Source organism: Ranitomeya variabilis, chromosome 3 (assembly GCF_051348905.1).
Source record: "Ranitomeya variabilis isolate aRanVar5 chromosome 3, aRanVar5.hap1, whole genome shotgun sequence".
NCBI lineage: Eukaryota > Metazoa > Chordata > Amphibia > Anura > Dendrobatidae > Ranitomeya > Ranitomeya variabilis.
This window is the reverse complement of record NC_135234.1, coordinates 617428410-617441152: the sequence shown is the minus strand read 5'-3', so window position 1 is coordinate 617441152 and position 12743 is coordinate 617428410. Positions and strand designations below refer to the sequence as shown.

At 43.7% G+C, this 12743-nt stretch overlaps 1 protein-coding gene across 2 annotated transcripts in view; it reads left to right on the top strand.

Moving 5' to 3' along the window:
* Positions 1–12743, top strand: part of LCP1 (lymphocyte cytosolic protein 1) — an 83198-nt gene that overhangs the window by 37037 nt on the left and 33418 nt on the right. For both annotated transcript variants that reach the window (XM_077297375.1, XM_077297376.1), the window contains exons 9-10: positions 6705–6800; positions 8459–8654. In XM_077297375.1, coding sequence (XP_077153490.1) covers positions 6705–6800; positions 8459–8654 — 292 coding nt within the window. The remainder of the gene's footprint in view (positions 1–6704; positions 6801–8458; positions 8655–12743) is intronic.

Below are 12743 nucleotides of genomic sequence, written 5' to 3'. Positions count from 1 at the left end.
GTTGTTACAATCAAAGAGGGCCTCCAGCATCATCCTGACAGTAATCTGACTAGTCAAAGTTAAGCTAATCATGATCAGCTTTCATTTCCGGCTCTGCACTGATCATAGAGATTAGTGGAGAGCAGGATATACAGAAGACTGTACAGAGATATAATTGCTTTATCGCCTTCTTTATGCTCGGCTGCTGGAGCTCAGAATGATGCCAAAAGGTTTTTAACTCCACTGTCTGGTAGCTTCTGTGGTCCTGTTCTCTTTCCCCAACCTCCTCCCCTGAAATAAGGACCCCAGGACAATATTTGAAGCAGTCGGGTGGACCACTTGAGATTTCACTTTCATTTCAAGGCATAGGTTCCCACGGATTTTTCACTACATAATTACTTGTGGAAAAACTGCTTCATTTTACAGTGCATGACATTTTAAGAAATCTCATGCACATGTTGCAAAATATATTTGCAGCATAAATTGACAGGAGCATGTCAATACGTGCTGCGAATGTAGGTGTAAGTTTCACCATTTGCTATGGACACTTTTTTCGCAACTATATAAACACCGCAAAACACTGCTGGAGATCAGCGTCGCCAACTTTTTTTTTTTTTCCTCTGGATGATTTCTCAAAAAGAAATAAAATCACGGACAGACAACTTTTTTTTTCTGCTGACACATTAGAAAGTCATAAAAAATCATTAACATACAGGAAACATCCATTTTTATCGCATTAGGCTCAGGGGCACGGGTCTTCCGAATTTCAAATTGTATCACAGAGCAGCGCTATTGACACGCATGCTAGACTGGCAGTTCCACAGTTCAGACAAACAATGGGTTTGAATAGAACAAATTAGCTCTACAATTCCACTCCATAACCTTCTCTGGATCAGCCCTAAAAGTACAGGTCAATTCAGTTCTGAAGCTGACCTCCTTAAAGATACACTTAGAGGATGGGATCTGGAGACCCGCAGAGGCTCTCTGTCCTTAGGCAGTGGACCGCTTACGCCTCTCTTCTCTAATCCGGAGTTTCCCCCGGGGGTGGAGAGGGATCGTTTTCTTGGGTGGGAGAGAGGGGACAATACCAGATGCTTTCATGTCCTCAAGGGTTCGGCCATGCCCGCTTTCGAATCAGTGCAGCCATTAGAGGGAGGGGGCCCTTCTGATTGGTTGGAATACCTCCAACTAAAATCCTTCCTCTCGTCTCCAGAGGGCACAGGCTCATACTCCTCCCTTCCTACGCTGTTTGAAAAGCTTTTCCTGTTGGGGTCGCCGCCTGCACATGCTGTCTCCTTAATATATGCTCTTTTGAACCAAAATACCAAAGACAAGTTCCCCAAGTATGTGGAGAGGTGGCGGGGTGAGTTGGGAGTTGCCATATCGGAGGCGGAGTGGAGGAAGGCGTTCGTATATTCACATAAATTCTCTATTGCCTGTGCTGCACAGGAAAAGAATTACAAAATTCTCACAAGGTGGTATCGCTGTCCTGATGTCTTACACGCCGCTTTTCCCTCCGTCTCCGATAGGTGCTGGCGTTGTGGAGTAGAGAGAGGTACCATGCTACACATTTGGTGGGGATGTAAGCTTATTAAGCCATTTTGGGATTCTGTCTTTTCCGCTTATCAAGCCATTAGCGGTCATTTGATGACCAACTCCCCCCAGGTGGCTTTATTATCTATCCTCCCGGGCTCCTAAGATTCTGCTTAACTGCTGCGCGCACTGTGATCTCGAGACATTGGAAATCCTCCCAATCTCCTAGTGTGTCTGAATGGGTCAAGGAGATGACCAGCCTTCAAAGTATGGAGGAATTGTCCGCTGAGGTTAACGGTTCAATGGAGAAATATCTGCAGGTCTGGAGTCCTTGGATTTTGCTTATGGACTCTCAGGACTTTCAATCCCTCTTTCCTGAGCCATAAGGAAGATAGATTGAACAATACGGGTTAGATGGACGTCATTATAGGGGTGCAAGTTGCCCCCTTCTATATCAGACTCCATGGTTCCTCCCCCTCCCCCTTTTTTTTTCATCCTCTCTCCTCTCCCATATTCCTCTTCTTAGTCTCATTCTTTCCGTTCGTGTTTATACCATTATTACTTGGAGTGACCTAGTTCTTCTTGTTTTGGTCGCTCTCTTTCAGAGGATACCTCATATGTATCACCAAAGGTCCAAAGGTCCTACAGTCTCCCTGGATAGGGGATACCTACATCCGCCAAGGATTTTTTTTTTTTCTTTTCAGATCTTGTTGGACTTGATCGAAAATGATTTTGACCTGAAAGTTATACTATTTCGGGACTTGTTGGTTACAGGTCTTGATATACAGTTATATATGAGATTCCTTTTTGTACTCAATACTTTTTATGTTGTTGAATCCTTTGTTCTTTGTTTGTTTTGAAGTTCTTTTCAATAAAAACCAGATTAAACATAAAAATCATTAACATTTTAAGTAATATGTGTCTACATGTCATTATTCTGATAAGAAGACATTAGCTGCATTTATTGTGATCTGTGAAATAATAACAGTAATAATAATAAAAATATGTATCACTATCAGTAATAGTCATACTAATTTGTGCAAATTTCTCAAGCTTTAAAAACAAAAAATCACAATCGCAGTGTTCCGGGGGTTAATGTGTCGGGAGCGGTCCGTGACCGCTCCAGGCACATAGTGCCGGATGTCAGCTGTGATAGTCAGCTGACACCCGGCCGCGATCGGCCGCGCTCCCCCCGTGAGCGCGGCTGATCGCGTTAGACGCACTATCCCGTCGGTGGTCATACGGGCCCACCCCACCTCAACGGGATAGTATGTCTAATGTCAGAAAGGGGTTAAACCTAAAGTCCCTGCCCCTACTCTTATTCACATCCTCCGGCGTCTTCACCTTTTCTCGGTGTCGCTCCGGTCTCGCGTTGCCATCTTGTGACCACAACTTCTGATTGGCTGACAGTCAGAAATTACGTCACAAGAACTCATTGCAAGTCTGAGAGCCGGAACAAGATTCTCATAGACTTGTATTGAGTTGTGGTCTCCAACTCCATGAAACACTGGAGCAGCCGGCAAGTCACAAATCGATGGAGACCGACGGAAGCGGTCGTGATAACAGATAAAGAAGTCATTAAATGAGTATAAGACACGGGGCAGAGCACTTAGATTTGATTGATACACCATTCCAGCAGTAAAAAAAAAATAAAGCTGGAGTGGTGCTTTAATGTAAATTCTCACGTTATAATCTAAAATGCTGATGAGAAATTATTGAAGGCACAATCATTGGGAAGCCGTAGCTTGTAAAGAGTGCATGTTATAGTCTCGCTGACTTTAAAGAGGACACCACTGAAATAAGGGAATATCTGAGTTATGTAGATGGCACAAGGTCCTCAGATAAAATGGCATGACCACATGTCACATCACATCTGTACCTTAGTCAGTAGTTACACATAAGAAGTGGAGCACAAAACTATTTTTTTTAAATGTATTGCTGTATAAAGCTATTATATGGTAAAGTATACTTATCTTTCCTTTTCAGATATTACTCATAGTAATCTATATAGTACAATTACCATTCATCCCTTGAGAAAGCCATCAAAATTCAATTGTTTTAAAATATTAGTTGGACGAGATAAACATTTATTTGGGTTACAAAACTTTCTGTTGTATGATTATCATTACAAGCTAAATATTAAGGTTTGTTCTTAGACATTACTGTGGTGTGTCACTCTGGACCGGAGGTGATGGAGCATGGATTTATAGTGAGGAACATTAGGAGCTGTGTTCCAATATTTGTTTTACTTCAGTGCTAATGTTTAGTGACCTAAATGTCAGATATGGCATTAAATTTAATTTGTGATGAGCTGCCCTATTTGGGAAATGTCACCACTTCTTTGACTCAGTTACTGGATTTTGCCATAAATGCTTAAGGATAAGGCCATAACCCCATATACCTTTTCTGCCACGTTTCATGTTGTTTATGCCTTTGTGGTTCACTTCTTGTGACCTACCACCAGCTCTGCTGTCATAACGATCACTTCTTCGTTTTATTGAGCACAGATGAGTAACTCCACCTAAATCCCACCCACTCTTTATGTGACACACAGTATCAGTGTAACGCTAGTGGGTGTGGAGTGGGCTTACTTTGAAGGGGCGTAACTAAGTGACCACCAGGTATTTGCTAGAACCTCTGATGGTGAGGATAGGCTTTGCCACCGGTAGTCACCAGGTACCAGTCCAGGGCAGTCTGTCCCCAGGTCTACAGCAGGTGACAAGTACTCATTTAGGGGGGCAAGACAGAGGAGTAGTCAGACTGTCCGAGGTCGGAGCAGGCAACACAGGATCAGTAAATGTAGCCAAGGACAGGAGCGGAGAGGTCAATCAGGATGGGTAAACAGGTCTGGTCATTAATGGGAAGCAGAACACAGAATGAAGCATAAACATGTGCTACCAGAATAGGAACCAGTGTTCGGGTGGGAAGTCGTAGGCAGAGCTGCCTAATAAAGACCCTGCTAGCATAGGATAGGCCGGGGAATGTATTCTCTTCAGGACCCATCAGGGTTAAATTGCTGCAGGGACCGGCCACTCCCCTTAAGGAAAAATGAATGTCACAAGCAAATGCAGCAAGAAGCAGACTAGCGGAACCGGCTGATGCGAGGAGAAACCGCATGCTGAGTAGAGGAACACTGAGGAGGCATGCGAGTTATCGCCATAACAATCAGCATGATCTCCTGTACAGGACACTGCAGGGAATAGAAGCAATGCACAAAGCGCAAGAACAGCAATCTTGACAATAAAGATTATCCCATATCCCCTTCACTGACCTGGATGATGGGATCTATCAATGGATGGGGAGAGATCTGAATGTATTCACAAACTACAGCAGGCGGTATATACGTTGCAAAGGATATACAGCATTGATTGTATATACACCCTGCTGTATACATACAGATACAGGGAAGAGCTAGCAGTATTCACAGAAACTGAGTGAGCTCTGCTGACTACAGCCTCTCCCCCTATGTGACAAGCCCCGCCCACCACGCTGCGGATTTTGCTGCAGATCCGCAACGGATTGGCCGCTGCGGATTCACAGCAGCTTTCCATGCATTTACAGTACAATGTAAATCTATGGAAAACAAAATCCGCAGTGCCCATGCTGCGGAAAAAAATGTGCGGAAACGTAGCGTTGTTTATTCCGCAGCATGTCAATTCTTTGTGCGGATTGCGCAGCGGTTTACACCTGCTCCATAATAGGAATCCGCAGGTGTAAAACCGCAGGTGAAATCCGCAAAAAAAAACGCGGTAATTCCGCAGGTAATCAACAGTGCCGTTTACCTGCGGATTTACCAAAATCAGTCCGAAAAAATCTGCAGGACTTTCCACAGCGTGTGCATGTAGCCTTACAGCTCTCTGAACTGTAGGAGATTCTGATGTGACAACACAGGAGGCCAGAAGATTCTCAGCCACAGATCATAAGATCAGGAGAGCAGCTCGGGTAATAGAAGAGTTTGTCAAAGTAAGGTTTTTAGTGAAGGGATTATCTGTGGCAATTACCGTATTTTTTGCACTATAAAATGCACTTTTTCCCCCCCAAAAATGTGAGGAAAATGGGGGGTGCGTCTTATAGTTGGAATGCAGGCTTACTGGCAGTGGTGTGGCGGCGGCAGAGGTGCTGCATCGGCAGAGGTGCGGGGATGATGAGGCGTAGTGAGCGGTATAGCATTTTCCTGAAGCCGAGATCTAAATTTGCAAACTCGGCTTCAGGAAAATGGCCGCCGCGATCTCCACCTGCGCACGCGCGGCCTCAGGAAGAAGCCCTGGGAAGCAGAGCACTTCATTTGCGCACGCACGGCCTCAGGAAGATGGCCGTCACCACCGATAAAACCATGATTCACCCGGCTCTGCTGCTTACCTTGGATACCGGGCCGCTGCGTCACCTCACCTTTGGAAGGGACCCTGCTCACGCCATACCGCTCACTGCGCCTCATCATCCCCGCACCTCTGCCGCTGCCACAGCACTGCTGCAACCCCCCATGGACACCAGGCCGTGGCGTTGCCCACCTAAACAGGAAGGGACCCTGCTCAGGTGCACGCCATATCGCCCACCGCATCACCGCACCTCTGCCGACACCATGCCTCCTGTGACCCTGCTCTGCCACCACCAGCCCTCAGGTAAGATACTGTAAATTCGGACAATAAGACGGACCCCCATCTTATAAAAAATCTTTTTATCTGCAATTTTCACCCCAAATTTGGGGTGCGTCTTATGGTCTGGTGCGTCTTATAGTCCGAAACTACGGTAGTTTACATGAAAGGGACGTGTAAAGTAGTGGCCGACCCCTTTAATGCTGATGGCATCTTCTCTATGTCCTACTTACAATAAACTATTCTGTGTTACACATACATACATATAATGATGGGGAGCACAAACAATGATTGCAGCTTATTATGGCATTGTCACCTCCTAAATAAGTAAGAACTGTGTAGCTCATGGGCGGTGTAATAGAAGGGGAGACTTTTTTTGGGGGGCCCACATTTCTATTCTACCTATAGCACTGACATATACTGATGGGTGAAACACACAAAATGTATTCTCGTACACTGCTTGGATATACTGTATGCATGATTTTTTATTTTGTACAGTTGTATTGTGTGTTTATTGTAAGGAATATTGTCAGTAGGAATATTGTAAGGAACATAATTCTGTATGAATATTTCTGAAACATTATTTTCTTGATCTTTTAGGACTCCAAAGCTTATTACAACTTGCTTAATCAAGTTGCCCCCAAAGGTGATGAAGAAGGAATACCAGCTGTAGTCATTGAGATGAGTGGACTGAGGGTAAATCTTTTCCAAAATCATTATATCTTGTACAAATATGGCAACCACATCATATTCTATTATGCAAATACCCAAATAGAACAATGATGGACACAACTCTGAAAATACTAATAACCTCAGAAAAAAAGGAGCTTAGGTGCCAAAGTAAGAAAATTGTAAATCTTTATTTATACTTTGGTAAAATAGAACATATCGGAAAAAAAGATACTAATGCCAAATCAGAGGCCGCAAATTCAATAACAGTCTAGGGAGACCTTAATTCACCTTTAGCTCATAAGTAAAGTCCTAATTGGCAGAGGCATATATTGAATGCTGGAAGATACTTTAAGACAATTTATATAGCTACTAAAAGGATGCAAATAAATAATGCATACAATATAATCCTATAAAGTGCTTTTTCCAAAATAAAGTGCTATAGCTTGCAATGACATGATTAAGTATATATTTAATGATGAAAGGTGCTTTATAAATATAGACTGCTGCTAGAAAGCATGCAAAAATAATTGTGCATTCAATGTAATACAAAGTGGGGTGGCGGGAGTACCTACATCAGGCCTTGCATTTGTATGTACGTTCCCTCTATTTAATCATGCTTATTTTGACATGCATATGAATGCTACAGCACTTTGTATTATATTGAATGCAATTATTTTCGCATGCTTTCTAGCAGCAGTCTATATTTATAAATCTTCCATCATTTAATATATGCCTATTCCAATTAGGACTTTACTTATGAGCTTAAGGTGAATTAAGGTCTCCCTAGTCTGTTATTGGATTTGCGGCCTCTGATTTGGCATGGCATCTTTTTTTTCTGATATGTTCTATTTTAACAATGTATAAATAAAGATTTACAGATGTTTAATTTGGTACCTTGATAGCATGGTTTAGTGGTTACTCCGTGCCTACAATGACAACTGTTCAGTTTGTATTGTAGGATTATAGAGAGCATATACATTCCTTTAAGATGTTGTCCTGCATGGGATTTGAATCCAGGACAACAGTGGTGTAAAGCAGCAGTGTTAACTACTGAGCCACCATGTTGCCTAGTCATTAAAGGGAACCTGTCACCCCCAAAATCGAAGGTGAGCTAAGCCCACCAGCATCAGGGGCTTATCTACAGCATTCTGGAATACCGGATGTATCCTACAAGATGAGAAGAAGAGGTTAGATTATACTCACCGGGGTGGGGGCGGACCGGTTGGATGGGCGTCGTGGTCCGGTCCGGGGCCTCCCATCTTCTTAGGATGACGTCGTCTTCTTGAGATCACGCCTGCGGCGCAGGCGCAGGCGTACTTTGTCCGCCCTGTTGAGGGCAGAGCAAAGTAGTGCAGTGTGCAGGCGCCGGGCCTCTCTGACCTTTCCCGGCCCCGGACCGGACCGCGATGCCCATCGGACCAGAACCGGAACGAGACCGCCCCTGGGAGAGTATAATCTAACCTCTTTTTCTCATCTTTCAGGATACATCGGGGACTTATCTACAGCATTGCAGAATGCTGTAGATAAGCCCCTGATGCTGGTGGGCTTAGCTCACCTTCGATTTTGGGGGTGACAGGTTCCCTTAATAGATTAAAGGCAAACCTGCTAAAAGTGAATGGAGCAGGAATACCCCTTTAATTTTTCTGCATTCATTTTGGTGCATCCACATTTTCTGATCCCAGGAGAAAGAAGACCTAAAGCGAGCAGAGGCCATGCTGGTACAGGCGGACAGACTAGGCTGTCGCCAGTTTGTGACAGCTACAGATGTTGTGCGTGGAAATCCAAAGCTGAACTTGGCTTTCATTGCAAATTTGTTTAACAAGTACCCTGCCCTGAAGAAACCAGAAAACCAGGACATTGACTGGAGCTCTATTGAAGGTAAATATGGCAGTTGTGATGGTTTCTGATATTCACTAATACTTAATTTCAAAGGAATATATTAAAAGTTGACGTAGTTGAGATATTGACAAGGTGGTGCAGCATTATTTTTTTTAAAATACTAAGCATTTGAAGGATTGTCCCACAAAATATGACATTTTTCTGATAGAAGATGTAAAACATAGCACTTCATATTTGCATTAATTAAAAATAAATGCTGTTATTTCTAGATATTGTTGTTAGGCTGGTTTCACACTTGCGGAGGACTGCGTAGTTCCTCCGTTAAGCCCCGCCCACCGCCGCACCTCTTCCATTTAGCTCCGCCTACGTCTGCATGCATCCTGCGTACCTATCTTTAACATTGGGTACACAGGCCATGCGAATGTATGTGGATGCCTCCGCATGCGTCATTTTGACGCTATGTTGAACTGCGCTGACCACAACATGTTGCATTTTGTTGTGGTCGGCGCAGCATCAAAAGACGCATGTGGAGGCATCCACATACATTCGCATGGCCTGTGTACCCATTGTCAAAGATAGGTACGCAGGACGCATGCAGACGTAGGCGGAGCTAAATGGAAGAGGTGCGGCGGTGGGCGGGGCTTAATGGAGGAACTACGCAGTCCCCCGCAGCTCTGCCCTATGCAAGTGTGAAACCAGCCTTAGATGCTTGTCATGGTGGCCCTACTGGTCTTTTCTTTCCCTCACTGATTGTCCACCTAATGTGTCCATTGTCTACGGTCATACATGCTCAGTAGTTGTTGTACATGGTGCACTAGAAGCAGCATTTCCCTGCTTACCGTCTAGGGGGCGCCATAATAAAAATGAAACAGCAATGACAATTGGTAAATTCACATATTTGTGATATTAGTTTTGCATAATGTAACATTTAATCATAGGAGAACCCTTTTGAAGTGATACTTTATACTCTGGATAGTGCAAGTGCAAAGTGTCTGACCAGCAGCGATGGTGCCATAGTGCAGTGACACTACTCCAAAGCAAATAGTTTTATAAGTGACAAATCTGAAAATTTTGTAGATCAAAGGGAAGAATGAAAGGAAAACTATTGGGTGTCGGCAGAATTTGTCACAAGGATTTTGTCACCTAATCTAAGAGAATCATAACATAGAGATAGAGACCCTGATTACAGCTGGGCTGCTTGATGTAGTTTTGATAAAATCAATGTTTTATCGGCAGGAGATGATCACGAGTGGACTAGTAAACCAGCTACCATGTATTCCTCCATATTCCTGAGCTCTGTAAATTTCTGCTCTCACCACTGATTGGCAATTTTCTGCCTATGCACAGTGTACATAGCAAGCTGCTAATCACTAGTGTTGGCAGGGTTATACACACATCAACATTCAGAGAACTGACAGATATGCAGCAGATAAAACAGTGATTTTATAAAAATGACAGCAAGCAGCGCAGTAAGTGATACATCGCCGGAATTAGGGTCTCTGCACCTAAATCATGAGGCTCTCAGATGGAGTAGCAAAAACCTGATGACGGTTTCCATTTAAAGGTAAAATCCACCCAAAGTGCATGCTTTCATGGACTATAAAAACAAGTCTGTAAATTACATCAGGGAGTCAGTTTCGGAGGCACTTTGCTTAGTCTTGCATCTTAAGTAGCAAACATCTGCAGCTGAACAGATTTGTGGGTTATGGGCCATTACTATGACAGACCCTGCCATCTTCAGCAAGTGCGCGGAGCGTGGATGGCAGGGGGCATGGCCAAGTGCAGCTAACGAGTTTATCCAAATTTTTAAAAAAGTGTCATATATTACGGCAGCGATGGACTCCAGTCACAATACATTTCTGGCACAGGGTGGCTGAAATACATGCAAACGTGTCTTACTCCAGTACACTCCTCATCAAGACTGAAGTAAAGAACTCCAGTTTTGATGAATCAGGGCCATAGACTTGAAACATGTCTAAGATAATGCAAAAGATCTGGCACACAATATATTCAGTATTTGAAAGTGACACAGTTAGGGTGCTTTCACACTGCGTTTAAGGATACGCTCGGTGGCCCCATTGGGGCATATGTCCAAACCCCCCCACATAACGGAATTTGGACATGTGCACTGACGGGGCCATAAACTGTAATGATGCTGGTGGAGCAAAGGTGCGCTCTGATGTGCGCCATTATTGGGAGTGTACGCCTACTGGAGGTGGAGCGGACACCCAGACGCAGTCTGCTACATCAATGGCCCCATCGGCGCATACAGTACAGACCAAAAGTTTGGACACGCTTTCTGATTTAAAGATTTTTCTGTATTTTCATGACTATGAAAATTGTACATTCACACTGAAGGCATCAAAACTATGAATTAACACATGTGGAATTATATACTTAACAAAAAAGTGTGAAACAACTGAAATTATGTCTTATATTCTAGGTTCTTCAAAGTAGCCACCTTTTGCTTTGATGACTGCTTTGCACACTCTTGGCATTCTCTTGATGAGCTTCAAGAGGTAGTCACCGGGAATGGTCTTCCAACAATCTTGAAGGAGTTCCCAGAGATGCTTAGCCCTTGTTGGCCCTTTTGCCTTCACTCTGCGGTCCAGCTCACCCCAAACCATCTCGATTGGGTTCAGGTCTGGTGACTGTGGAGGCCAGGTCATCTGGCGTAGCACCCCATCACTCTCCCTCTTGGTCAAATAGCCCTTACACAGCCTGGAGGTGTGTTTGGGGTCATTGTCCTGTTGAAAAATAAATGATGGTCCAACTAAACGCAAACCAGATGGAATAGCATGCCGCTGAAAGATGCTGTGGTAGCCATGCTGGTTCAGTATGCCTTCAATTTTGAATAAATCCCCAACAGTGTCACCAGCAAAGCACCCCCACACCATCACACCTCCTCCTCCATGTTTCACGGTGGGAACCAGGCATGTAGAGTCCATCTGTTCACCTTTTCTGCGTCCCACAAAGACATGGTAATTTGAACCAAAGATCTCAAATTTGGACTCATCAGACCAAAGCACAGATTTCCACTGGTCTAATGTCCATTCCTTGTGTTCTTTAGCCCAAACAAGTCTCTTCTGCTTGTTGCCTGTCCTTAGCAATGGTTTCCTAGCAGTTATTTTACCATGAAGGCCTGCTGCACAAAGTCTCCTCTTAACAGTTGTTGTAGAGATGTGTCTGCTGCTAGAACTCTGTGTGGCATTGACCTGGTCTCCAATCTGAGCTGCTGTTAACCTGCGTTTTCTGAGGCTGTTGACTCGGATAAACTTATCCTCAGAAGCAGAGGTGACTCTTGGTCTTCCTTTCCTGGGGCAGTCCTCATGTCAGCCAGTCTCTTTGTAATGCTTGATGTTTTTTGCCACTGCACTTGGGGAGACTTTCAAAGTTTTCCCAATTTTTCAAACTGACTGACCTTCATTTCTTAAAGTAATGATCGCCACTCGTTTTTCTTTACTTAGCTGCTTTTTTCTTGCCATAATACAAATTCTAACAGTCTATTCAGTAGGACTATCAGCTGTGTATCCACCAGACTTCTGCACAACCCCATTTATAAGGCAAGAAATCCCACTTATTAAACCTGACAGGGCACACCTGTGAAGTGAAAACCATTCCCGGTGACTACCTTTTGAAGCTCATCAAGAGAATGCCAAGAGTGTGCAAAGCAGTCACCAAAGCAAAAGGTGGCTACTTTGAAGAACCTAGAATATAAGACATATTTTCAGATGTTTCACACTTTTTTGTTAAGTATATAATTCCACATGTGTTAATTCATAGTTTTGATGCCTTCAATGTGAATGTACAATTTTCATAGTCATGAAAATACAGAAAAATCTTTAAATAAGAAGGTGTGTCCAAACTTTTGGTCTGTACTGTATGTCTGAATCCCTTTTTGTGGGGTGGTCCGACGTAAGCCCCGACAGGGCCACTGAGCGTGTCCCTAAATGCAATGTGAAGGCACCCGGTACCTTATACAGCAATGGCTCAGTTCATTTAGCACTAACCAGCTGATGCGCCATTTTAAGCAACTGTAAAATAAAAACTGTAGAGGCAGATATACCTGCCAAAAGTGGGAATAACAATGAGACCTCATGTTAATTATTATCTCTCATAAAAGAAATT